The sequence below is a fragment of the Neofelis nebulosa genome, chromosome 3 (assembly GCF_028018385.1).
Source record: "Neofelis nebulosa isolate mNeoNeb1 chromosome 3, mNeoNeb1.pri, whole genome shotgun sequence".
Classification (NCBI taxonomy): domain Eukaryota; kingdom Metazoa; phylum Chordata; class Mammalia; order Carnivora; family Felidae; genus Neofelis; species Neofelis nebulosa.
In genome coordinates, this window is record NC_080784.1 from 174,790,262 (window position 1) to 174,814,470 (window position 24,209).

The 24,209-nt window shown below is 37.6% G+C and overlaps 3 protein-coding genes across 6 annotated transcripts in view; 2 read left to right on the forward strand and 1 right to left on the reverse strand.

The window, feature by feature from the left end:
• FAM114A1 (family with sequence similarity 114 member A1) overlaps positions 1-24,209 on the reverse strand; it is a 114,194-nt gene that overhangs the window by 85,131 nt on the left and 4,854 nt on the right. The gene's annotated exons all lie outside the window — the stretch shown is intronic.
• Positions 863-17,479, forward strand: TLR6 (toll like receptor 6). Of its 3 annotated transcripts, none has more exons than XM_058722842.1 (3): positions 872-988; positions 12,241-12,435; positions 14,538-17,479. In XM_058722842.1, exon 3 carries the CDS (start codon positions 14,606-14,608, stop codon positions 16,994-16,996), a length of 2,391 nt encoding a protein of 796 aa, XP_058578825.1. In that variant the 5' UTR covers positions 872-988; positions 12,241-12,435; positions 14,538-14,605; the 3' UTR covers positions 16,997-17,479. The 3 variants fall into 3 exon arrangements, with proteins under 3 accessions (XP_058578824.1, XP_058578825.1, XP_058578826.1); XM_058722843.1 differs by having other exon boundaries at positions 12,241-12,401; XM_058722841.1 differs by lacking the exon at positions 12,241-12,435 and having other exon boundaries at positions 863-988.
• Positions 873-24,209, forward strand: part of TLR1 (toll like receptor 1) — a 43,672-nt gene continuing 20,335 nt past the window's right edge. The window contains exon 1 of one of the 2 annotated variants that reach the window (XM_058722844.1): positions 873-988. The gene's annotated coding sequence lies outside the window, so the exon portion shown is untranslated. Of the gene's footprint in view, positions 989-17,286; positions 17,401-24,209 lie in introns of those variants that run through there. The other variant, XM_058722848.1, reaches the window with a different exon arrangement.

Below are 24,209 nucleotides of genomic sequence, written 5' to 3' on the forward strand. Positions count from 1 at the left end.
TAACCAGACACCTTCTTTTTGTATTAACCTTTGTTGATTGTTCTAAAATTATTCTAAATGGCCTTTAGAAAATTGATTTTTAGTCCTGCAGCATCTGTGTTATTTATTATTCTAGAATTAAGAATTCATGCATTTAATAATACAAATTGTTGGGGGTGCCTGGGTGGCTCAGTCTGTTAAGCATCAGACTCTTGACTTCAGCTCAGGTCATGATCTCACAGTTCATGAGTTTGAGTCCCATGTCAGGCTCCTTGCTGACAGGGTGGAGTCTGCTTGGGATTCTAGCTCTCTCTCTCTCTCTCTCTCTCTCTCTGCCCCTCCCCCATTCTCTCTCTCTTTCTATCAAAGTAAATAAACTTAAAAAGATAATAATACCCAATGTGGTCAGAATGTGGAGAAACAGGTTCACAACTTCCCCTAGATGTGGCTATATTATGTATCAACCACTAAACTTTCCTTGAAAGTTGATTTTTTAAAAAACAAATCTTGGACCTAAGCTAATTCTGCTTTAGAGTATCTCATCCAGCTAAAATAATGCTCCAAAATTGCTTGATAATGGTGGGTTGCAATGATTTTTGGAAACGTTAAATATCCTGATCATGGAAAACAGGCAGTATTCAATAACTTTCTCCTCTGGGTGACAATTTAACGTTCTGGCTGCACACTTTGCAGATAAACATTACCTTAGAAAAAGCATTTTTTTCTTCACACTGAAATTGTCCTAAGTCGTGTGCTCATACGAATTTAAAAATTGGATTACTGTTTTAGTCTGTAGCCCAGGAAGATCTGCTGGCCCACATGCTTGTCACGTGACTGTTGAAAGGGAAATTCCTGTCTAGGAGTAATTCCAGGAAGGTCCAACAGATGGCAGAAAACAGTTTCTATGGTCCTGCTCTACTTTCACAAAGGACACGCAGTTTGTCAAGCACTTTTATCTTCCTGATCACTTAGAAGTTACTTTCTCTTCTTCTGAGAAGGAAACACGTTGGTAAGTAAAAAGGCTTTTATGGCTTTTTCAAATTGTGGAATAATTACTTCATATATGCAGGAAAATACCAACAATTACATAGGAAACAGTTACTAAAAAAATGTTTCTTTGAAATATTTGCAAGATGATTTTAGGTGTCTTTTTAAACATGTTGTGAACGTCCTTGGAATTCACAAGGCGGATAAAAAGTAGGGGGTCTTTTTATGACTGTCTTGAAAAGGTATAAAAGTCACTAGCACTGCAGCCATAGTTCAGGGAAAAACAGGATGTTGGTTCTGTTTTCGCCTACATTTCTCATCACCTCTCTCCAGTTGCTGTCTTTCAGCGACTTGCACTGCAGTTTCTGCCGCTCCACAACTTACGTATTTTTATAGTAGGCACGGGCATTTGATCTTCCCCGCACACGGCACTGTATTTGTTCCTTGGTCTCTGCCACTAATATAGAAGTATTTTGAAAGCAGTGCTGTTCATAGTTCTATCCCTGGCTCCTGCCGCCTGGCACAGTGCTGGCACGTAGTGCCCTCTGAATAAACATTTACTAAATGGAGGAAGTGGCAGGGACGGGTCTAGCCCTGATTTCTTCCAGGTCTCTTATCTAAACGTTGACAAATAAAGCAGTGTCTTTCTTGCGTATTTGCTAACTTGACTACGGACTCACACTTAACCTCACTTAGTATTTTTTCATCTTGTCTTTTTCATAGACTGAATTTTCATGGATCCTATCCACCACAGTTTCTTCCCCCTTGAAACAGGGCTTCTTCCATCTGTCTTTTTTTCTCCCTCTTTTTATTTGATGCATTAAAGAAAAAAAAAAAAGTTTACCTTTTATCTCTCTTTACTTCCTTTTAAAACAAATGATGAACTCTCTGAACTTCTGCTCCCTTTTTTCCCCTCTCCTTTATTTTTCTTAAATAGAAAAGCTCCTGACTGGCTTGTTAAGTGTATACACGAGGAATCACTTGAGGATATAAATGCCCTTGGAGGAATATTTGTGTTTGGGGGGCAGGATGCTCACAGGGCAGCTGGTCAGCTTTCCGACCAGGTGGCTAAGTTTCAGTCCCCTGAACAGACACCGTGGAGGGACCTCTGGGTGGATTCCCATCCACAGCGTCAACTATCTAGCATCGTGTGGAAGACGTTCTCTGTATATGTCGATATCCCAAATAATACAGCATGCTTCTTTAAATATAAAATATTTTTACATTAGCTATATTTTGAGGTAAATCTTTTGAGTTAAAAACAGTTCAAAATTAAAAATTTTGCAAATATACACAAAAGTATAAGAAAGAAAATTAAATGTATCTATGATTCAGAGATGCAGAGATAATGACGGTTAACATCTGATATATTTCTTCCCATTCTTTTTCCCTAGGCTTTGTGTATTTTGTAAGATTTTATCACATTTTACAAAATTAGATCCTCCTACATGTACAATTTTATATTCTCTTATTCACTTAACATTATATTATTTATAATTTATATTTAAAATAAATAGAAATAGAAATTATATTTATATAACATATTGGCTCAAAAGTGCAATATTTGAGGCTGCATGCTATCCCATGTTATAGGTTTAATAATTGATGAAACTATTTTCTACAGTAGAACGTTATCATTTTTTTCAATTTCTCATCATGCCAAGAGCATTTTCATAGCAATGTTTTTAGGTGTATTTCTGATAATTCCTTTAGAAGAAAATTCTGAAAAGTGGGATTGCTAAATTAAGGGTAGGCATGTTTTTAAGGGACTTATATATGTGACCAAATTGTCCTTCAGAAAGGTTGTACTAATTTTTCATTTCTTCCAGTAGTAAACAAGAGTTCTTATTTTAGTCCCACTTGCCAACGCTGGCTGTTATATTTTTGAATATTTCAAATTTGGCAGGTAACAATACCTCTTTTTTTAATCTTTATGAAATAAAAAGTTCCATTTGATTCACTTTATCTTTTTACGGTTAAAAATCTTAAATTATAGACATCCTAACATTCCATCTGTAAGTGCTTCATTTTATATCTCTAAAAGAAGGACATTTTCCTACATGACCAAAGAACATTATAAAAAATTAACATTTATTATTTTTTAATAGAATCTAATACTGGGTTCATCTTTTTTTTTTTTTTTTTTTAATGTTTTTTATTTATTTTTTGGGACAGAGAGAGACAGAGCATGAACGGGGGAGGGGCAGAGAGAGAGGGAGACACAGAATGGGAAACAGGCTCCAGGCTCCGAGCCATCAGCCCAGAGCCTGACGCGGGGCTCGAACTCACGGACCGCGAGATCGTGACCTGGCTGAAGTCGGACGCTTAACCGACTGCGCCACCCAGGCGCCCCATGGGTTCATCTTAAAATCCTTTCTCCCCTTGTTACTCAAGTGCCTTCTTTGCTGGGTCTGTCTAAACTGATCATGATTCATCTAGATGTTATATCCTATTTTGTTTTAATGTGCATTTTGAAAAATTGAAGTATAGCTGATATACAATGTTACATTAGTTTTAGGCATACAACATAGTGATTCAACAAGTTTAAATGTTATGCTATACTCACTATAAGTGTAGTTACCATCTGTCACCATAAAACCCTATTATAGTAACATTGACTATATTTCCTAAGCTGTACCTGTTATCACCTTGACTTATTCATTCTGTAACTGGAAGACAATACCTCCCACTCCACTTCACCCATTTGCCCATCTCTCCACCCTCTCCCCTCCGGCAGCCACCAGTTTGTTCTCTGTATTTATGGGTCTGTTTTCTACTTTTTGTTTGTTTATTCATTTGTTTTGTTTTTTAGAGTCCACATATAAGTGAAATCATATGATATGTGTCTTTCTCTGTCTGACTTACTTCACTTAGCATTAAAGATCCATTCATGTTGTTGCAAATGTCAAGTAATAATTATGGTTGAGCCACAATTCCATTGTATAAATATACCACATCTTCTTTATCCATTCATCTATGGTCGGACACGTGAGTTGCTTTCATATCTTGGCTTTTATAAATAATGCTGCAATAAACATAGAGTGCATTTTTATTTTTTGTGAGATTGGGCATAATTCATATTATTAACTATTGATTTTGAATTTTTTGGTAAATGTTCTGAGCAAATAATGTGTTCTTCTTAATTTTGATTGTTGAAAATTAAAAAAATACAGGTAACAGCTAAAAGGAAAACAAAATTCCCTTATAATACTACCATGTAGAGATGATTACTATTAATATCTTGATATGTATCTTAATTTTTCCACATATATCTACACGTATTTATTGCTACCTGTTTAAAAAATAAACTTTATGTCACTTACATAAAGATAGTAGCAATTTCCCATGGAATTAGATTTTCATTATTTTTAAAGGCCATGTAGTCATACTTAGTTAAATGGAGATAGTAATGATTTATTTGACAACCCACTATTTTTAGACAGATTTCTTTTTCAAAAAATAATTTATTTTGTACTGACTGCTTTATCATACTCTTTTACTGGTTCTAACAGTTTTTCCATTACTTCTCTTGGATTTTACACACTAACAATCATATAATCTAAAAAGAATGATATTTTTATTTTCTGTATTCCTGTATTTCTGTCTCTCATTTCCCTTTCACCTTAATTGCAATGGCTAGAACTTCTAGAACAGTGTTAAATAACAGTGGGCATCTTTGACATTGAATGTAACAGAAATGCCTTTAAGTTAGATACTTAATATATTTTTCATCAGGTTTTCAAAGTATCTCTTCTTTCTTTTTTTAATGTTATTTTTGAAAGAGAGAGAGAGACAGACAGAGAGAGAGAGAGAGAGACAGAGACAGAGTGTGAGTGGGGGTGGGGCAGAGAGCAAGGGAGACACAGAATCCCAAGCAGGTTCCAGGCTCTTAGCTGTCAGCACAGAGCCCTATGTGGGCTCAAATTCACAAACCCCAAGATCATGACATGAGCCAAAGCTGGATGCTCAACTGACTGAGGCACCCAGGTACCCCCTTTTTTTCTTTTAAAAATTTTTAAATGTTTATTTTTTAGAGACAGAGACCTAGTGTGAGCAGGGGAGGGACAGAGAGAGAGGGAGACACAGAATCGAAAGCAGGCTCCAGGTTCTGAGCTGTCAGCACAGCCTGAGGCAGAGTTTGAACTCACAAACCCCAAGATCATGATCGGAGCTGAAGTCAGATGCTTAACCCACTGAGCCACCCAGGTGCCCCTCAACGTATCTTTTCAATATCTACTTTAATTAAAGTTGTATATTTGGTCAAAGATGAATGCTAAATTTAACAAGTAAATTTTTAACATCCATGGAGATGCTCATCTGTTCTTTTCCTTTTATCTATTGATGTGTTATTGTCATAGATTTGCTAATAATAAGCCATTCTTAAAATATTAGAAACATATTAATTAATCATTATGTGCTATTCCTTGAGTACAGTGCTAGATGGATTAGGGTTTCTTCATTCTAAGCTTCTCCCCACCCTCAAATGATTGGAGTTTGTCTCTTTTGTTGTATTTTCTTTTTTTTTTATTAAAAAATTTTTTTAACGTTTATTTATTTTTGAGACAGAGCATGAGCGGGGGAGGGTCGGAGAGAGAGGGAGACACAGAATCCGAAACAGGCTCCAGGCTCTGAGCGGTCAGCACAGAGCCCGATGTGGGGCTCGAATTCGCGATCTGCGAGATCATGACCTGAGCCAAAGTCGGACGCTTAACCAACTGAGCCACCCAGGCACCCCTCTTTTGTTGTATTTTCTAATAATTACTCTTAATTTTATAATATACATACTTAAACTTGTATTTTTCTTGAATTAATACTTTGAATTAACTTGTCTCTATCTATAGATTCTCGTCAATCAGGCCAAGGATCACAACATACTTGCAGTTCACTCTTTCCCTCTCCCCCCACTGTCTACTAATTCCCTTGTAATTATTGGCAATTTTAGTTCCAGATCATTATTAAAATTTTTGTCATCAATACTGATTGGAATTTAGCAATAAACTTTCCTACTTTCTTTGCAAAATATTCATTCTAGCATCCCTGTTATGGCTTTTTGGGGGATGGGGTGATAAAGTTATCAGCTTATTTTTCAGAGGATAGTCTATCCTCTGGTAATTCAGATGGTGGATCTGTCTTGCATGTCTTTTAGTATTTCTTTCATATATTCTGTCTCTTATGCTTCTTGTACTATGTTTTGGGGAAATTCCTCTTCTTGGTCTTCTCACTAATTCTCACATCAGCATTGCTACTCTACAATTCAACTCATTTAATGAGTTTTCTATTTCAATGATTAAGTTTTTAATTTCTATGATTCCTACTCCATTCTTTTTTAGAATTCTTCTCTCTCTCTTAGGATATCATTATCAATCAATCCTCAGTATCTGAGGATAACATTGATAGTTTCCTTGGGTGTTAACTTCTCTTGTATCTTGAGTCTGGTTACTTTCTATTATGGTGTTTGTTTTGTAAGTGCCATGCTTTTTGATTGTGCAACCCAAAATGTGGTTGAGGCTCCATATCAAACTGCTTCTTGATCTGTTTTCACAGCCTATTTATCAGGAGGGTGGACCAATGTAGTCTGTATTAATTTTATATTGCTGCTATAGCAAATTACTGCAAACTTAGTGGCTTAAAAAACACATTTATTATCTTACAGCTCTGTAAGTTAGTACTCCAACATAAGTCTTTTTGGGCGTATATAAAGGTGTTGACAAGATTACATTTCTTCCGGAGGCTCTAGAGGAAAATGCATTTACTTGCCTTTTTGAGCTTCTGAATGCTACCTGCATTTCTTGGGTCATGGCCCCTTCCTCATGGCAGCTCAAGTCCTTCTTACATCATATCACTCTGACCTCTTCTTCTGCCTCCCTCTTTAGTTTTTAAGGACCCTTGTGATTACATTGGTTCCACTTGAATAATCCACGATAACCCTCTTATTTTAAGGTCAGCAGATTAATGAATTTAATTCCATTTTCAACTCAAATTCCCCTTTTCCATGTAATAGAATATTCACAAGTTCTGGGATGAAGAGTTGGACATCCTTTGGAAGTTAGTACTCTATCATAGTCCAATCTGCTTGTGGATCTCAGAGACTTTTCTTGGTTTCAGTTTCCCTAAAGACTTCTTTCTTTTCTTCCTGTGTGTGCGTATTTTTTCCACAATCATTCTGGGGATTTAGAGCAAGAGGAGAAGATTAAAGTATGTGCATAGGTATTTTATTCTTTTTGATGCATTTGTAAATGGGATTGTTTTATTTCTTTCTTTTTCAAATAGTTTGTTCATGAATAGATATGCAACTGTTTGTAAGTTGGTTTTGTATCCTGCAACTTTACTGAATTTAATAGTTCTTGGAGTGTTTTTTTTTATGAAGTCTTTCAGACTCTCTACATGAAAGATCATACATCTGCAAACAGAGATATGCGAACAGAAAGAGGAATAAAATTCTTTCCCACCCTTTGTCAGGAAGTCTATTTTCCTGAGACAAAGGTAGAGTATACCATGTTTTCCTTAATATATTCCTGATACCTCTCATGAGTGTAGATGCTTTTGGATCCCTCCATTAATTTTCTACCCTTCTTTGTTTTTGGTGGCAAGATGAGTTTTAAAAGTTTCTGTGTTTCCATGGCTGTTTTGCTGGCAATTGGGAGAGGTTCTACAAGAGAAGAAGTGAGGGACTTTTAACCATATGCCATTTTGTAATGAAATTCTCCAACCCAGAAGAGTTTTACTTTTTTCAAAGACTGGTTAATTGAAACACTACTTATCTCTTAACTATTTTACTATTTCCAATATACCCTTAGATGATGAACAGTGGATCCTTTTGTTAATAAAACTGAGCAACAAGTAGTCAAAAATCTGCTTTCAATTATTCCTGCTACACGAGGTCCTACTTAAGAAATGTTGTTGTCTGCTCTTGTCTCCTGGGAGCTTCTAGATATTTACTTGTGCAGATCACCTCCTGAATGGGGTAGAGTGAACCTCACATTCCAACCGTTTGTACCAGTTACAAGTATGGGGTCTGTGGGCTCATGCACCAGCCTCCACCCTTCAGACAGTAATCTTTCCTCATTCACTTAGCATCAGTGTCATGAATATCATTGTCTGTAATTTGTCATAGTACAGTGAAATTTTCTGGGCTCTGGAAAAGCTGTTATCTCTTATATACAGCAGCTCCAAATTGACATACTTTCTGACTTCTTCATTGTACTTTTTAATATCTCTCTATCTTTTCCTGTTTTTTCCAGTGTGTCAGCTGTAGGAACTTGATGTATTCAGATTATCATGTCTCTCTCAATTTGTTGCTTTCGGTCTGATATGAGTTGGAAAAAACACATATCCATTTTTATGGGAATTGTGTCAATGAATGAGATCCTATGACTAAAAAAAAAAAAAAAATTCCTGTGTCCACAAAGAGTAGAGTATATGTTATCTTGTCTACCTTTTCCCGGTTTGTAAGAATACTTCTAACGTCTACCTGTAGCTGGTTCCCAGGCAGGTGTGGTTGTGGGCGCTCCAGTGTATGTGCAGGGTGCTGCCCAGGGGCCATCCCAGCTGCCATTGCTGCTTTTAGGATACTGCAGTTGGAGTTAGGCAGGTGTGGAGCCCCATCTGTCCTGCTAGCTTGTGTTCCCTGCAGGAGCTCATAAATTATTTTCCACGCAGATCAGAGCTGGAACGGTATAGACTCATGAGTGTATTTCTTAGTTTCTGAGACTAGCTTCTTGCTTGCCCTTTTGCACAATTATATCCCCACCCCTTTGTCTCAGTCACAAGCATGGGATTTGTGGGCTGGTGTGCCTGCTTCCACCCCTTCACCAGTCATGAATGCCCAGTTTGGACTATATTAATCATATCTTTTCAAATGGCTCCATAAACAGTGGTATCACCTGTGCCAGCCCAGCCACAACTGGTTTTGGTGAGGTGCAAGTCATGGAGGTGGAGGGAGTAGGTGGTTCTTCCTTGTGACACAAACTTGGTCTTATTCCAATCTTCACCCTCACAAAAGGACTTATCCTGTCATGTGCCACAGAGATTTAGCCATCAAGCCACAGGTAGATTGGCTTTCCAACCTGTCACCCACCTCCCTCTCTGTTCCTTTTATCTCATGTTGCCCTGGCCAAACTGGGTTGAGGATCTGAAAGTCTGGCCAGTGGTGGGCATGGCTTCACAATGACCACGATGAGTTTTTCTCAGGCTCACCTAGTCATTCAGACTCACAGCCCTAATAGGCTATACTTGGTCCATTTTTCTCAGAAAGATATAGGAGAGGAAATACAACACAGGCTTCCTACTTTTGTACTTCTAGTTCATAACACGGTCCTTTTAACATGGATGCTGTTTACCATTCAAGAGTCATTTTACCCAAAAGTAATGTTTTTGGTAACACAGTGGACATTTTACATGTGTCAGATTTTCAGAAAAGAGCTAGAAAGTTAATCCTATGTAAGATTAATCACTAGAGAAAGAGATAAATGGGTTTGTTAACCCTTCGCCCATGAGAAGCCACAGGTTGTAGCAGATGGCAGAGTTATGGCCAAATTGAATACTGGTGTAGACTCTTGAGAATGTCTTGTAGTTTCTGGCAATAGCTCTTTGATTGCCCTTTTGTACAATTTTAGATTCTCAAAAGGAGTGATATAATATTTTGGAGGGATAAAAGGACTGCCCTTTATTTTTAATTTTTTTTTAACTTTTTTTTTTAACGTTTATTTATTTTTGAGATGGAGAGAGACAGAGCATGAACAGGGGAGGGGCAGAGAGAGAGGGAGACACAGAATCTGAATCAGGCTCCAGGTTCTGAGCTGTCAGCACAGAGCCTGACGCGGGGCTCGAACTCACGGAGTGTGAGATCATGACCTGAGCTGAAGTCAGACGCTTAACCGACCGAGCCACCCAGGCGCCCCAAGTACTGCCCTTTAAAAGAGAATAAAGTATTCTCTGAGTCCAAAGAAAAGAGACCATAGTCACATAGTTAACTTCTAAGACAGTTGATTTAAGCCTTTGTCTAGTAAGTCAATGCCCATGTTTCTTCAGAAACCATTTATATTAACTTCTCCTTTTTTATCCAATTTTTAAAGTCCTTTGTGATTTTATTTTTGTGTTCGGTGTAAGAAGTGGTCCAGTTTTCCCAACACCATTTGCTGAATAGACTGTCTTCTCCTCATTGTATATTCCTGCTTCCTTTATTGTAAATGAATGGGCCATGTAAATGTGGGTTTATTTCTGGGCTCTCTATTCTGCTCTATTGATCTATGTGTCTATTTTCTGCCAGTATCCTTTTGGGTTTTTTTGTTTTCTTTCTTTCTTTCTTTCTTTCTTTCTTTCTTCCTTCCTTCCTTCCTTCCTTCCTTCCTTCCTTCCTTTCTTTCTTTCTTTCTTTCTTTCTTTCTTTCTTTCTTTCTTTCTTTCTTTCCTTCTTCTACTAAAGCTCTGCAGTGTATTTTGAAATCTAACACTGTGATACCTCTGCTTTGTTCTTCTTTCTCAAGATTTCTTTGGCTATTCAGGGTCTTTTGTTGTTCCATACAAATTTTCATATTATTTTTTCTAGTTCTATGAAAAATGATGTTGGCATATTGCACTAAATCTGTAGATTGCCTTGGGTAGTATGGACATTTTAACAATATTGATTCTTCCAATCCATAAGCATGGAATATCTTTTAATTTTTTTGTGTCATCTTCACTTTTTTTCATCAATATTTTATAGTTTTTAGAGTGCAGACCTTTCACCTTCTTGATTAAGGTTATTCCTAGGTATTTTATTATTTTTGGTACAATTATAAATGGTATTGTTATTCTTAATTTCCAATTGTACAGCATAGAAGAAATGGATAAAATCCATTTGTAATAACCTACTGAAACAGAATCAGGAAGAAGAAAATGTGAATAGACTGATTGCTAGCAATAAAATTGGATCAGTAATCAAAAACTCCCAACAAGCAAAAGTTCAGGACCAGATGGCTTCACAGATGAATTCTAGCAAACTTTAAAGAAGAGTTAATATCTAGTCTTCTCAAACTATTCCAAAAATAGAAGAGGAAGAAAAGTTTCAAAATTCATTCTATGAGACCAATGTTACCCTGTTATCAAAACCAGATAAAGACACTAAAAAAAAAGAGAACTACAACCCAGTATCTCTGATGAACATAGATGCAAAAGTCCTCAACAGAATATTAGCAAACTGAATCCAATAATACACTGAAAAAAAATCATTGACCACTATCAAATGGGATTTATTCCAGGGATTAAGTGTGGTTCAGTATTTGCAAATCAATCAGTGTGATACATCACATCAACAAGAGAAAGGATAAAACCATAGGATCATCTTAATAGACGCAGAAAAAGCATTTGACAAAGTATAACATCAATTCATGATGAAAACTGTCATCAAAGTGGGTTTACAGAGAAAATACCTCAGCCTAATAAAGGCCTTATATGAAAAACCCACAGCTAACATCATACTCAATGGTGAAAAACTGAGACCTTTTCCTCTAAGATCAGGAACAAGTCAAGGATGTCCAGTCTCACCACTTTTATTCAACATGGTACTGGAAGTCCTAGCCACAGCAATCAGACAAGAAAAAGAAATAAAAGGTATCCAAATTGGCAAGGAAGAAGTACAATTTTCACTATTTGCACACGACATGGTACTATATATAGAAAACCCTAAAGAGTCCAACCCAAAATTACTAGAATTGATAAATGAATTCAGTAAAGTCACAGGATACAAAATTAATATACAGAAATTTTGATGCATTTCTATATACTTCTCTGTTTAAATTAATGGACTCTATTTTAATATTTAGAGCAGTTTTAGTTTTACAGAAAAATTGAGTAAATAGTTCAGAAAGTTCTCATGTACCCCTTCTCCACTAGACAGTTTTTCCTATTACAACATTTTGCATTAGTGTGGTATATTATATAATAGATATATTAGTATTAACTAAAGTCCATAATTTACATTTGGATTCAGCCTTTGTGTTATATAGTTCTGTGGGCTTTGAAAAATGCATAAGGTCATATATCCACAATTATAATATCATATGGAAGGAACAGTTTTACTGTACTAAAAATCCTCTGTGCCCTGGTTATTCATCCCTCCCTCTCCAAAACCCTAAAAACCACTGATCTTTTTATCTTTAGTTTTGCCTTTTTAAGAATGTCATAGAGTTGGAATTATACAGCATGTAGCTTTTTCAGATTTGTTTCTTTTACTTAGAAATATGCCTTCTGGTTCTTCTATGACTCTTTGTGGTTTGATCACTTATTTCTTTTCAGGACTGAATAACATCCCATTGTTTGGATATACCACAGTTTGTTTACCTTTCAACCCACTGAAAGACATCTTGTTGCTTTCAGTTTTGGGGAGTTATGAATAAAGCTGCTACAAACATCTACATGCAAGCTTTTTTTGTGGACTAGATTTTCAATTCATTTGGGTAAATCCTAGGATTGTAATTGCCAGATAATATGGTAAGAGTGCACTTAAGAAACTGTCAGACTGTCTTCCAAAATGTCTGTACCATTTTGAATTCCCACCAAAAATGAATGAGAATCACTGTTGCTCCATACCCTTACCAATATTTGGTGTTGTTTCAGGATTTTGGCCTTTTAATGGGTGTGTAATGGTATCTCATTGTTTTAATTTGCAATTCTCTGGTGACATCTGACATTGAGTATCTTTTCATATACTTATTTGCTATTTGATGAGGTCTCTGTTCAGATCTTTTCCCCATTTTTAAATTGTGTTATTTTCTTATTGCTGAATTCAAGAGTTCATTGTATATTTTGGACACAAGTCCTTTATCAGATATGTGTTGTGTAAATATTTTCTCCCAGCCAGTGGCTTGTTTTTTCATTGCCTGAATTGTGTCTTTTGCAAAGTAGAAAAATTTAATTTTAATGAAGTCCGATTTAACAATGTTTTCTTTGATGGATTGTGCTTTTGATGTTGTGTCTAAAAGGTCATCTCCAAACCCAAGGTGACCTAAATTTTCACTTATATTATCCCCTAGAAGTTTTCTAGTTTTATGTTTTACATTTAGGTTTATGATCCATTTATGGCTAATTTTGGTCAAAAGTATAATACCTGTGTCTAGATCCTCTCTTTTTTTTTTTGTTTTGTTTTTTTGCATATGGATGTCTAGTAGTTCTAGCACCATTTGTTGAAAACAAATTCTTTACTGAATTGCCTTTGCTTCTTTGTCAAAGACCAGTTGGCTATATTTGTGTAGGCCTATTTCTGAGGTATTCATTTTGGTCCATTGATCTGTTCATTCTTTCACCAGTATCATACTGTCTTGATTACTGTAGCTTTATAGGAAGTTTTGAAGTTGGGTAACGTCACTTCTCAGTTTCTTTTTTTTTTTTTAATGTTTATTTTATATTTGAGAGAGATAGAGCATGAGCCAGGGAAGGACAGAGTGAGAGAGAGAGAGAGAGGCACAGAATCCAAAGCAGGTTCCAGGCTCTGAGCTGTCAGCACAGAGCCCAACACGGGGCTCGAACTCGAACTGTGAGGTCATGACCTGAGCTGAGGTTGGATGCTTAACCGATTGAGCCATCCAGATGCCCCAGGTAGTGTCAGTTCTCTAACTTTGTTCTTTTCCTTTTTCTCCTATAAATGGGTAATAGTTTATAATTTATTTGCATGCCTCTGTTGTTTAAAGTAGGCATTTTGAATATTATAATGTGGTAACTCAGGTTCTCCTGTCTCCCAGGGTTTGCTGTTGCTGATTGTCATGGGAGTACTGTTGGCTGTTTGTTTAGTGACTGCTCTAAACTATTTTGTAAAGACTATATTCTTTGTTATGTGTGGCCATTGTATTCTGTGCTTGATTCACTTAGTGGCCAGCTAGTGTTTGATAGAGATTTTCTTAAATATCTAGAGATAAAATGAAACAAAACTTTGGATTTTTGTAGATTGGTTCTGTGTGGAAACATTTCCTGGATGTTTATCCAGGCTGTTTACAACTCTGCCCTAGCTTTCACTTTCGGCTTTCACAGAGCCAAAGGTCAACCAAAGGTGAAAGTTTAGGATTTTCTTAGCTCTTTTCTGGACATGCATCCAGCCCTAGACATGGGTGGCTTTCTAGATTTCCTGGTTCACATGGAGATTTCCAAAGACTCTTATCTACCACGTATCTCTTTTGTGAGCTTCTTCCTTCCCTGGCTTTTTGATGTGTGTGCTGTTTGTCACATTTGCTATTCCTTGTTCCAGTGCCTGTGGCTAGTATATTTGCCTATAAAGATTTTCAGTAAACATTACCCAGGAGGTTTCTCCAGCCCTGAGAAAGTTCTGAAAAGAGTGAAACAAAGCCAAGCCCCTGAGTGCATCCCTCAGAGAATGCCTAGACAGGTTAAAACACAGAAGCACAATTTTTTGATGATAAGGTCTGTATTGCCTCCCCTGGTACCAGCAAGCTGCATAACTGGAGAATATATCACATTTAATTATGCAAACAGAAATGACTCTGATAGTGAATGAAAAGATCATTGTGATTTTGTGTTAGGAAGTGGAGGTCTGAGAGCAATCATCCAATATTTATATGTCTTAATGTATATTGTATTTCTAGAATTTGGACACATATCAAGATGCCCTGAAGAACAGCACAACCCTTTGGGGAATAGCCTCTTAAACATCATGACCAAAGACAAAGAATCTATCACCAGAAGCTTTTGCTTTGTGTACATTTTGACCTTAATGGTTGGAACCATAATCCAGTTCTCTGATGAAAGTGAATTTGCAGTAGACATGTCGAAAATGAAACTTACGCATGTTCCAAAAGACCTGTCACCAAAAACCAAAGTCTTAGATATATCTCAAAACTACATATCTAAGCTTCACATCTCTGACATTAGCTATCTCTTACGGCTGGAAGTTTTGACACTTTCCTATAATAGACTCCAGTGCCTCGATTTTAGCATTTTCAAGTTCAACCAGGATTTGGAACATTTGGATTTATCTCACAATCAGTTGCAGAAGACCTCTTGCCACCTTATCAGGAGTCTCAAGCATTTAGACCTCTCATTCAATGACTTTGATGTCCTGCCCATCTGTAAGGAATTTGGCAACTTGACGCAACTGAATTTCTTAGGATTAAGTGGTACAAGGTTACGACAATTAGATCTGCTACCAATTGCTCATTTGCATCTAAGTCACATCCTTCTGGATTTAGAAGGTTATTATGCAAAAGAAAGTGAAACAGAAAGTCTTCAAATTCTGAATACAAAAACACTTCACCTTGTTTTTCACCCAAATCAGTTATTCTCTGTCCAAGTGAACATATCAGTTAACAGTTTAAGGTGCTTACAACTGACTAATATTAAATTGAATAACGACAACTGTCAAATTCTAATTAAATTTTTATCAGAACTCATTAGAGGCCCAACTTTACTGAATTTTACTCTCAAACATGTGGAAACAACTTGGAAATGCCTGGTTAGAGTTTTTCAATTTCTTTGGCCCAAACCTGTAGAATATCTCAATATTTACAATTTAATAATAGTTGAAAGCATTGATGAAGAAGATTTTACTTATTCTAAAACAGCACTGAAAGCATTGAAAATAGAGCATGTTACAAACAGAGTTTTTATTTATTCACAGACGGTGTTATATACATTTTTTTCTGAGATGAACATTATGATGTTAACCCTATCAGATACACCTTTTATACACATGCTTTGTCCTCAGACATCAAGCACATTTAAATTTTTGAACTTTACCCAGAATGTTTTCACAGACAGTGTATTTCAAAACTGTTCCAAACTAGTTAGATTGGAAACCCTTATCTTACGAAAGAATAAATTAAAAGGCCTTTACAATATAGGTCTCATGACTAAGCATATGACATCTTTGGAAATATTGGATGTTAGTTGGAATTCTTTGGAATATGATAGACATGATGGAAATTGCACTTGGGGTGGGAGTATAGCGGTGTTAAATTTGTCTTCAAATATACTTACTGACTCTGTTTTCAGATGTTTACCTCCTAAGGTCAAGGTACTTGATCTTTATGATAACCGAATAAGGAGCATTCCTAAACTAATCATGAAACTAGAAGCTTTGCAAGAACTCAATGTTGCCTCCAATTCCTTAGCCCACCTTCCTGACTGTGGAGCTTTTAGCAGCCTTTCTGTACTGATCATTGACCATAATTCAATTTCCAACCCATCAGCTGATTTCTTCCACAGCTGCCAGAAGATTAGGTCCATAAGAGCAGGAAACAATCCATTCCAATGCACCTGTGAGCTAAGAGAATTTATCCAGAGTATAGGCCAAGTATCAAGTGAAGTGGTAGAGGGTTGGCCTGATTCTTATAAGTGTGACAATCCAGAAAGTTATAAGGGAACCCCACTAAAGGACTTTCATGTGTCTCAGTTATCCTGCAACACAGCTCTGCTGCTTGTCACCATTGGGGTCACTGTGCTGGTGTTGACTGTTACTGTGACTGCCCTCTGTATGTACTTTGATCTGCCCTGGTATCTCAGGATGGTGTGTCAGTGGACCCAGACCCGGCACAGGGCAAGGAACCTACCCTTAGAAGAACTCCAAAGAACCCTTCAGTTCCACGCTTTTATTTCATACAGTGAACACGATTCTGCCTGGGTGAAGAATGAACTGGTACCTTACCTAGAAAAAGAAGACCTAAGGATTTGTCTCCATGAGAGAAACTTTGTTCCTGGCAAGAGCATTGTGGAGAATATCATCAACTGCATTGAGAAAAGTTACAAGTCCATCTTTGTTTTGTCTCCCAACTTTGTTCAGAGTGAGTGGTGTCATTATGAACTCTACTTTGCTCATCACAATCTCTTTCATGAAGGATCTAATAATTTAATCCTGATCTTGCTGGAACCCGTTCCACAGAACTGCATTCCCAGCAAGTATCACAAGCTGAAGGCTCTCATGACACAGCGGACTTACTTGGAATGGCCCAAGGAGAAGAGCAAACATGGACTTTTTTGGGCTAATATTAGAGCTGCTTTTAACATGAAGTTGACATTAATTGCTGAAAACAATAATGCAGAAACTTAAAAAAAATCAGGAAATTCAATTTAAGAAACCATCATTAACTTGGATTCTGATGAACATGATGATTTTAAGTTTCTGTCTAGATGATACCTCTATTATATCTACACATTCTGGAAGACTAAATTAAAACTAGGTTTTGACAAAGCTGAGGACCAAGGCTGGAGGCTGAGGTGGTGCTCAAACTTGCCTATTACAGGTAGCTCAGTCTCTTCTGGTTCAACCATTCAGTTTTGAGTGGAAACACACAAGTAAATGGTCATTCAAGGACCTTTCCTCTCCCTTCTCCTTTCCCAAAGAGAGTCTGTGTGAGCAGGAGTTTATGGGACTTTATGGCAGCAAGGAAAGTCAAACTCAGAAGTGTACCCAATGGCCCTTGGAGTGTCCTATGGAGCCTCATTGAACTCTGGGTGAGCTTTGTCATCCTGTTCAACTTTGGAGCTTCGGAAAAAATTAGACCAGTTATGGAAAATAAAGAATTTTTGTTCACATCTGAGGAAATTATTAAATTTCTGATGCTGTCACACAAATATGCAATTAACCAGTGGGGACTCATGACATAATAATTTATATATATATAAAGGAAAATACAGTTGCCCCTTGAACAACATGGGTTTGAACTACATGGATCTGCTTGTAGTTCTTTTTTTTTTTTTAATGGGCTTTTTACAGTACAGTACTATAATTATATTTTCTCTTCCTTGTGACTTTCTTAATGTTTTCTTTTTTATAGTATATTTTATTGTGAGAATACAGTATTTAATACATGTAACATACAAAATGTTTGTTAATTATTTATGTTATCGGTAAGGCTTCTGGTCAACAGGAGGCCATTTTGAAGTTATTAAGGTAAGTTGAGGTTATTGAGGTAATTAAGTTTTGGGGTTGTTAAAAGTTATACACAGATTTGTGACTACACAGGGGGTCAGCACCCCTAACCCCCATGTTGTTCAAGGGTCAACTGTATAGCCTTTAGTTACAGGCTGTTAAGGACAAAGACATGGATTTATTTGTTTGCAAAGGAAACTCCGAGCCAACTTTATTTGTAACTGGTTATTGAATAGGAGTTTTCTGGTTGTCTTAGTTTTAGCAAATGCCTCAAAGCTGACAAAAGGTAATAAATGCCACCACATTTTAAGTGGAGATACTAGACATAGCCAGGCTGGATGTATTAAAGAATAGCAGAAAGAGCCTTGTAACTACCAACACATATCACCTATCTCCAGAATAGATTCAAAAGGGTGGTTAGATATCATTAAGTAGAGGTTCTAGACCTATGGGGAGATTGCTTTGGATTTCTTCCAAAGGTGAATGAGAGGGTCTCTAAGCATAATATAAAAGTATCCTGGCATCCCACTCTCAGCCTGCAGCTCGTAGAATAACAAGAGTACACAAATTCAGTGCATGATGTGAGAGCTCTTGGAAGAGCCTGATGAGTGTCCCTGGGAGTTTTGTGGCAGGGGTGGAGATTGTGCACATAAAGATTGGTAAATAATGTTTTGAAAATATAGGTGCTTGATAAATTTTGTTGAAATGAATGGATGAGTGCTACCCACCTAGAGAATTCAGTAGGTGAGAGGTTGATGTGGATAGCCCAAAATGGGAATATGAGGAGAGAAGAGAAGCAGTGATTGCAACCTGACTTCCATTTTTTGTCATGGCAAAGTCTGTGAATTTCTTGTAGACCATGTTGACTATGGGAAGGGTAGGTGGGCTTGAGTTGTCATGATGGGACTTCAGCTACCAGGGCAACCTGTTTGCAAAGGGACTATAGTAATAGAAGCCATGGGGTTAGGTGGAAGAGATGTATGGGGGGAATTGCTGCAAGCGATCAGCCAGAGAATATGCCCCCTGCATCAAGGAACTGTGCAATGGGGTATCCACCTGAGACCTCTGAATAACCAACAGATACATCCTGTGAAAGAGACAACAGTTGGACTCTGCCATAATAAGAGCCGACATGATGGCTTGTCTGCCTTACCCAATAGTTAAATGCAGGGATATTTGCTCCTCCTAGTCTAAAATACTCTTCCCTTGAAGTGGTCTGGGCACATCCAGAATATAAAGAAAGCAGAGAAGATGGTGGAAGAAAAAAGAAACTGACCACACTTATTCCCTGATTCACTGCAAGAAAGACCTGAGATGGAGCCAAGCAAAATTTTAAATTAGGTGTGAGAGTGATATTACTTGGACTGTCCCGGACATTTTAATGCCTGAAATAGAGGTGCAATTATTATAATATGACTTGTCAATAAAATCTATGGCATCTGCCCAAGATTCAGGGTAGATTCTGAATAGATCCTGATAGAGAAAGATTCCACAAAACCTGGTTGTAAGGCAGTGGTTAGAGAAAAAAATAAAGTCCTTTCCTTCTGGAGTTAGCTCATTCAATAACTGAGTTTATTTAATAATAGACCAGTTTCATAATTAATAGTTGTAAAGAAATAAGCATTAAGGGAATTTTATTAGAGTCATCTTTTATTGGCATTAGCCCTCCTCTGCCTTTCAAGAGAGCACTTAATTCTCCTTCACAGGACCTCTCTCAAGTTGTAAATTTTCCTTTGCCTCTGTTGGACTGTTTTCTAAACCAACAAAACAAAACAAAACAGCAAACAAACTATGTCACACATTTATGAATAGCTCTGAATGGCCACAAGCATAAAATGCCTTTGAAATCCTCATTTTTATCTTAAAACTCCATGCAAATAGAATGTCCCCTTCCTTCATATTTGTGTGATGCCTTTCCATGCTCCAAATCTACTGCCACAAGTTGGGAAGTTTGCCTTAATATATTTTTAGTTATTAACGTCGTGATGAGAATAAAAACTAAGCATGTCAATAAGGTGACAGGTTCAAAGGAATGGGACATGGCAAAGATGATTAGGGAGTGCTTCTGGCTTCAGAAGTTTTGGGCAAGCCTTGTTCAGCATAAAGGCCCTCAGCCTGTGGTGGGGATGGCCCTTCAAAGGGAAGGCACAGTGGGCACAAAGTTGGAATTGAAAGGGAGCCGTGAGCAAAGAAAGCATCCAACTGGCAGCCTTACTGGATGTGTTAGGTTTCCACGGCTGCCATAACCAATTACCACAAAGCTTAGAACACCAGAAGTTGATCTCTCACAATTTTGGAAGCCAGAAGTCCAAAATCAAGGTGTCAGCAGGCTTACTTCCTTCTGGAGGCTCTGAGGGAGAAATGTCCCGTGCCTTTCTCCCAGTGTCTGGTGGTTGCTGGCAATCCTGGCCATTGCTTGGCTTGTGGATGTATCACCCCAGTCCCTGCCTCTATCTTCGCATGGCCTTCTCCTGTCTTCTTTTCCGTCTCTTATAGGGACACTCTCATTGGATTTAGAGCCCTTCTTAATCTAGTATGATCTTGTCTTAACTTCTCACTGTATCTGCAAAGACCCTGTTTCAAAACAAGGCCACATTCTGAGGTTCCAAGTGCATAGGGATTTTTTTTGGAAGGGGGCATTATTCAACCCACCACCCTGGGGAAGACACAACTGTCTCTGGTGGCTTGGAGACTCAACTGGGTGTGGCAGTAGAATAAATAAATGCTATCTTGGAGAGAGGGAAAAATATGAAAGAAGCAGCTTGGGAAGTCCTGAGGTGCAAACAAGAGATAGTGGTAAAGAGATTGCAATGGATGGGTGGGGGAGAATGGGAAAGAGATGGTAGGTGACTGGGATATACATGGGCTAGAGTCTGGGTTTTAATGAGAGTGAAAACACAAAAAACAATGCTGAGAAAGGAGGAAGTCAGTTTCTGTCTAGATTTCTTGAGAGTGATTTGATTAGAAAAGAATGAGAATAAATCACAGAGACCTGGAGGGATTTCTAAGGCCATAGGGACTTTCTAGAGGTTTTTAGTTATGGTAAGTTTATAAGGAATCTCAACAGAGCCAAGCGTAAATATGAAGTAGTTTTTATTTTTCCCCACTCAGTTAACTGAATTCTAAAGTTCTCCTCTTCTCATCCCTTAGTAATATCTCAAGCAGATTTCATATCTCTCTAGTCCTTCGAGGTATTAAAAGTGCAATCTAGGGGCAACAAGAAGGCTCTGTCGGTTAAGCGTCCCACTTCAGCTCGTGTCATGATCTCACAGTTTATGGGTTCAAGCCCCACGTTGGGCTCTGTGATGACAGTTCAGAGCCTGGAGCCTTCTTTGGATCCTGTGTCTCTCTCTTTCTCTGTTCCTCCCCTGCTCATGTGCTGTCTCTTCTGGACCTGATGTAGAGACCAGGAATGAGGGGTTGGAAGGCAGATGTCCTTTTCTATAATTGTGTTGGTTAAGGTACAGAACAAGGAGACCTCAAACTCAAGGGCTTAAATAAGATAGAAGTTTCTTTCTTTCTTAAATGTAGGACAAATATAGTCAGGAGGTCTAGGATAGGTAGCTGTGTCTACTCCACAAAGTCATTCAAGAGCTCAGACTGGCCAGTTGGCTCTGTTTTCCATAGCTCTTGCCTCCATTCTTTTTACATGGAGTCACCGGGATGAATGAAGTCCTCCTGTGGTTTCTCTGAGTATGTGGACCAAGGGAAGGTGAGTGGAGATGTACCCCTTCTCCCAGGTACATGATCACAGGTCTCTAATTACCTGTTGGCAAGGGTTACTCCAACAGAAACCTCCATGAGAGTAGATACCGGGTCCTCTGTTTAGTTACACTCCTAAACTCCCTGGGAGTTTCCTCAGAGAGGGACAACCCTTGGGTGAGGGGAGGGGTGTCCTGCACATTTGTGTATCAAAGCCAGCATTCACCTGAGGAAACAAATGCTTAGTCTCTCTGTCCAGTCTCCATAAGTGATTCTACTGGCATAGCCCCTTTACCTGGCTTGAAAAGGACAGAGGATGTTACTTCTCCCCTGAGGAGAAGAGGGTGCAGCCTAAGATCATAAACCCTGGTATCCCAGTGCTGCTGACTTGCTGCCGCCCCCAGCACTCTCAGGTGGCTGGGAAGTATGAGAGTGAGGCAGTGGTGGCGAGGGCCATTGTCTGGTTCAGCTGCTTTTTAGAATGCCCTGATGGAAGTCCTTGGCCTTTGGCAGCTCTCTTAAGAACAAGGGGTATATAACACTTTCTTGTCTTTGGTTTTGGATCCAAATCATAGGGAAAGTTCCAGTCAATACCCTGTTATGTAATCAGTAGAACCAATAGATGGGAAGGGAAATTGAAATTGTTGGTGGGCTACTGAATTACATAGAAGATGAGCAACTTAAAATTCTATCCTAAATTTGGATTAAATAATCATAAAAAAGACATATCACTCATAGTAGTAGAAGAACAAGCAGAGAATAATAGCATGGATTTATGTCCATTGATTAAGAAAGTCTACTTAATGGATATATCCTAAAGAAATAATTGTTCAGACACATCCTAAGGAAATGCATGAAGATGCTGCTTATGGCAGAATTGTTTATAATAGCAAAAATTGAAAACAACTTAAATACCTGACATCAGAAGATTGGTTAAATACATTGTTAATTAAAATATGCATTGTAAATAAAATGGAATGTTATTTAGCCAATACTAAAGTTGTAGATGATGAGGAGAACAGAGGCAAAAGAAATGTGGATAAAATTAAATTTCCTCACAACTTGCAGCCTGTTGACAAATATTGAGACAGGCAGAACATGACACTCAAGGAATTCACAACTGCTCTAACTTTAATGCTTTGCTAGAAGCCAAACACCTTAGCTTGACAATAGCCTGATCTCCAGGATCCTGTAAATCTTCTTTAACATATGAAAAAAAATCCTTTTGGAAATTTCTTTGTCTTTATCCCCCCCACTTTAAACTATATAATCAATCTTTCCTCACAATCACAGTGCAGCTCTTTCTGTCTACAGGTCCTGTCCCTGTGCTTTGATAAAAACACCTTTTGCAGCAAAAGTGTCTCAAGAATTCTTTCTTGACCATTCACTCCTGGCCCACAATACATCATAGACAGATATTTACTGACATGAAAAGATATTTATAATGTGTTATAAATTAAGAAGAGCAGATAACAAAACAGCATACAGTCTAATGCTATCAGTGTGTGTGTGTGTGTGTGTGTGTACAAATTTTCTGTGTGTGTGTGTGTACAAATTTTCTGAACAGCTATTTGGCAGTAGGCATCAAGAGACTAAATCATGTTCATTTACATTAAAAAAGTTCGCATGGTTACTACAAAAATGATATTGGCTTATCTGTATACAGTGAGATTACCATTGATTTATTTTTTTCCTTTTTATTGATTTATATTTTTTGATTCTATTCAGTTAACATATATTCCTTGGGTAATAAAAAAAGTAAAATAACTAAGAAACTTTTCTTGAGAACACATACACATATATTTGCTTGACCTTGTTGTAGAGAAGAACTTTCTAAACCTAAAAGCAATGTAACACTAGTCTGCTGGAACTTGTCTGTATAGATTGTGAGAGCTTCCTGTTAAACATTCAGGAATTTTGCAATCATGTCAGTTGGCAGCTAGAAATCAACCATAGTGGAAATATTTATACTGCAGGTATTGGCAAATGCTACAAATCAGGCTTTTTGGGGGAGTGGTGGTGGTGGTGAGCAACCTGGTTTACCAGCACACAACTGAATGACAGTGATAGCAAAGAGAAAGTCAGTTTTCTTGTTTATATAAAAGTATGTGCATTTATTGGTTCAAAAGATCATGAAATGAAAAGTAAACCACGGGGGAAGGTGTTTGCAAAAAGTCTGACAGACAGTGTCAGTGACATAAAATAGAATGCATAGTTAAATAGTAAAAACATAACACTGCTAGAGAAATAGGCAAATGACATGAACAGGTAATTCACTAAAAGATACAAATTGCCAATAAACGTGAATAACTATCTGAGACATTTATAATAAGAGAAAATAAAAATGAAACATAGATATCACTCTTCATGTATGAAATTGTCTCCAAAATGCTACTTTTGTGGAGAATGTGGAGAGTGAGTATTTTGACCCCCTTGGGAGCAGGCAGATTGGCACAAACTTAATGGAGAGCACTTGGTAGTTATGTGTCAAGAACATAAACTTGTCCATGCCCTTTAACCTATTAATTCCTTTCAAAAATATATCCTAGACAACAGTAGAAAACTCCAACCAAGATTGTGTACAAAGTGCTTGTTGACATTTTATGAAACTGAAAGAGGGAACCTCCTACCAGGTAAATAGCTAGAGACAAGGATGGCCTTGGCCTACGATTTACTCAGGTAGCAGTTT

What these genes read in the sequence shown, in the direction of transcription:
- TLR6 (XM_058722841.1), top strand. Translation starts at nt 14,606, where the DNA reads ATGACCAAAGACAAAGAATCTATCACCAGAAGCTTTTGCTTTGTGTAC.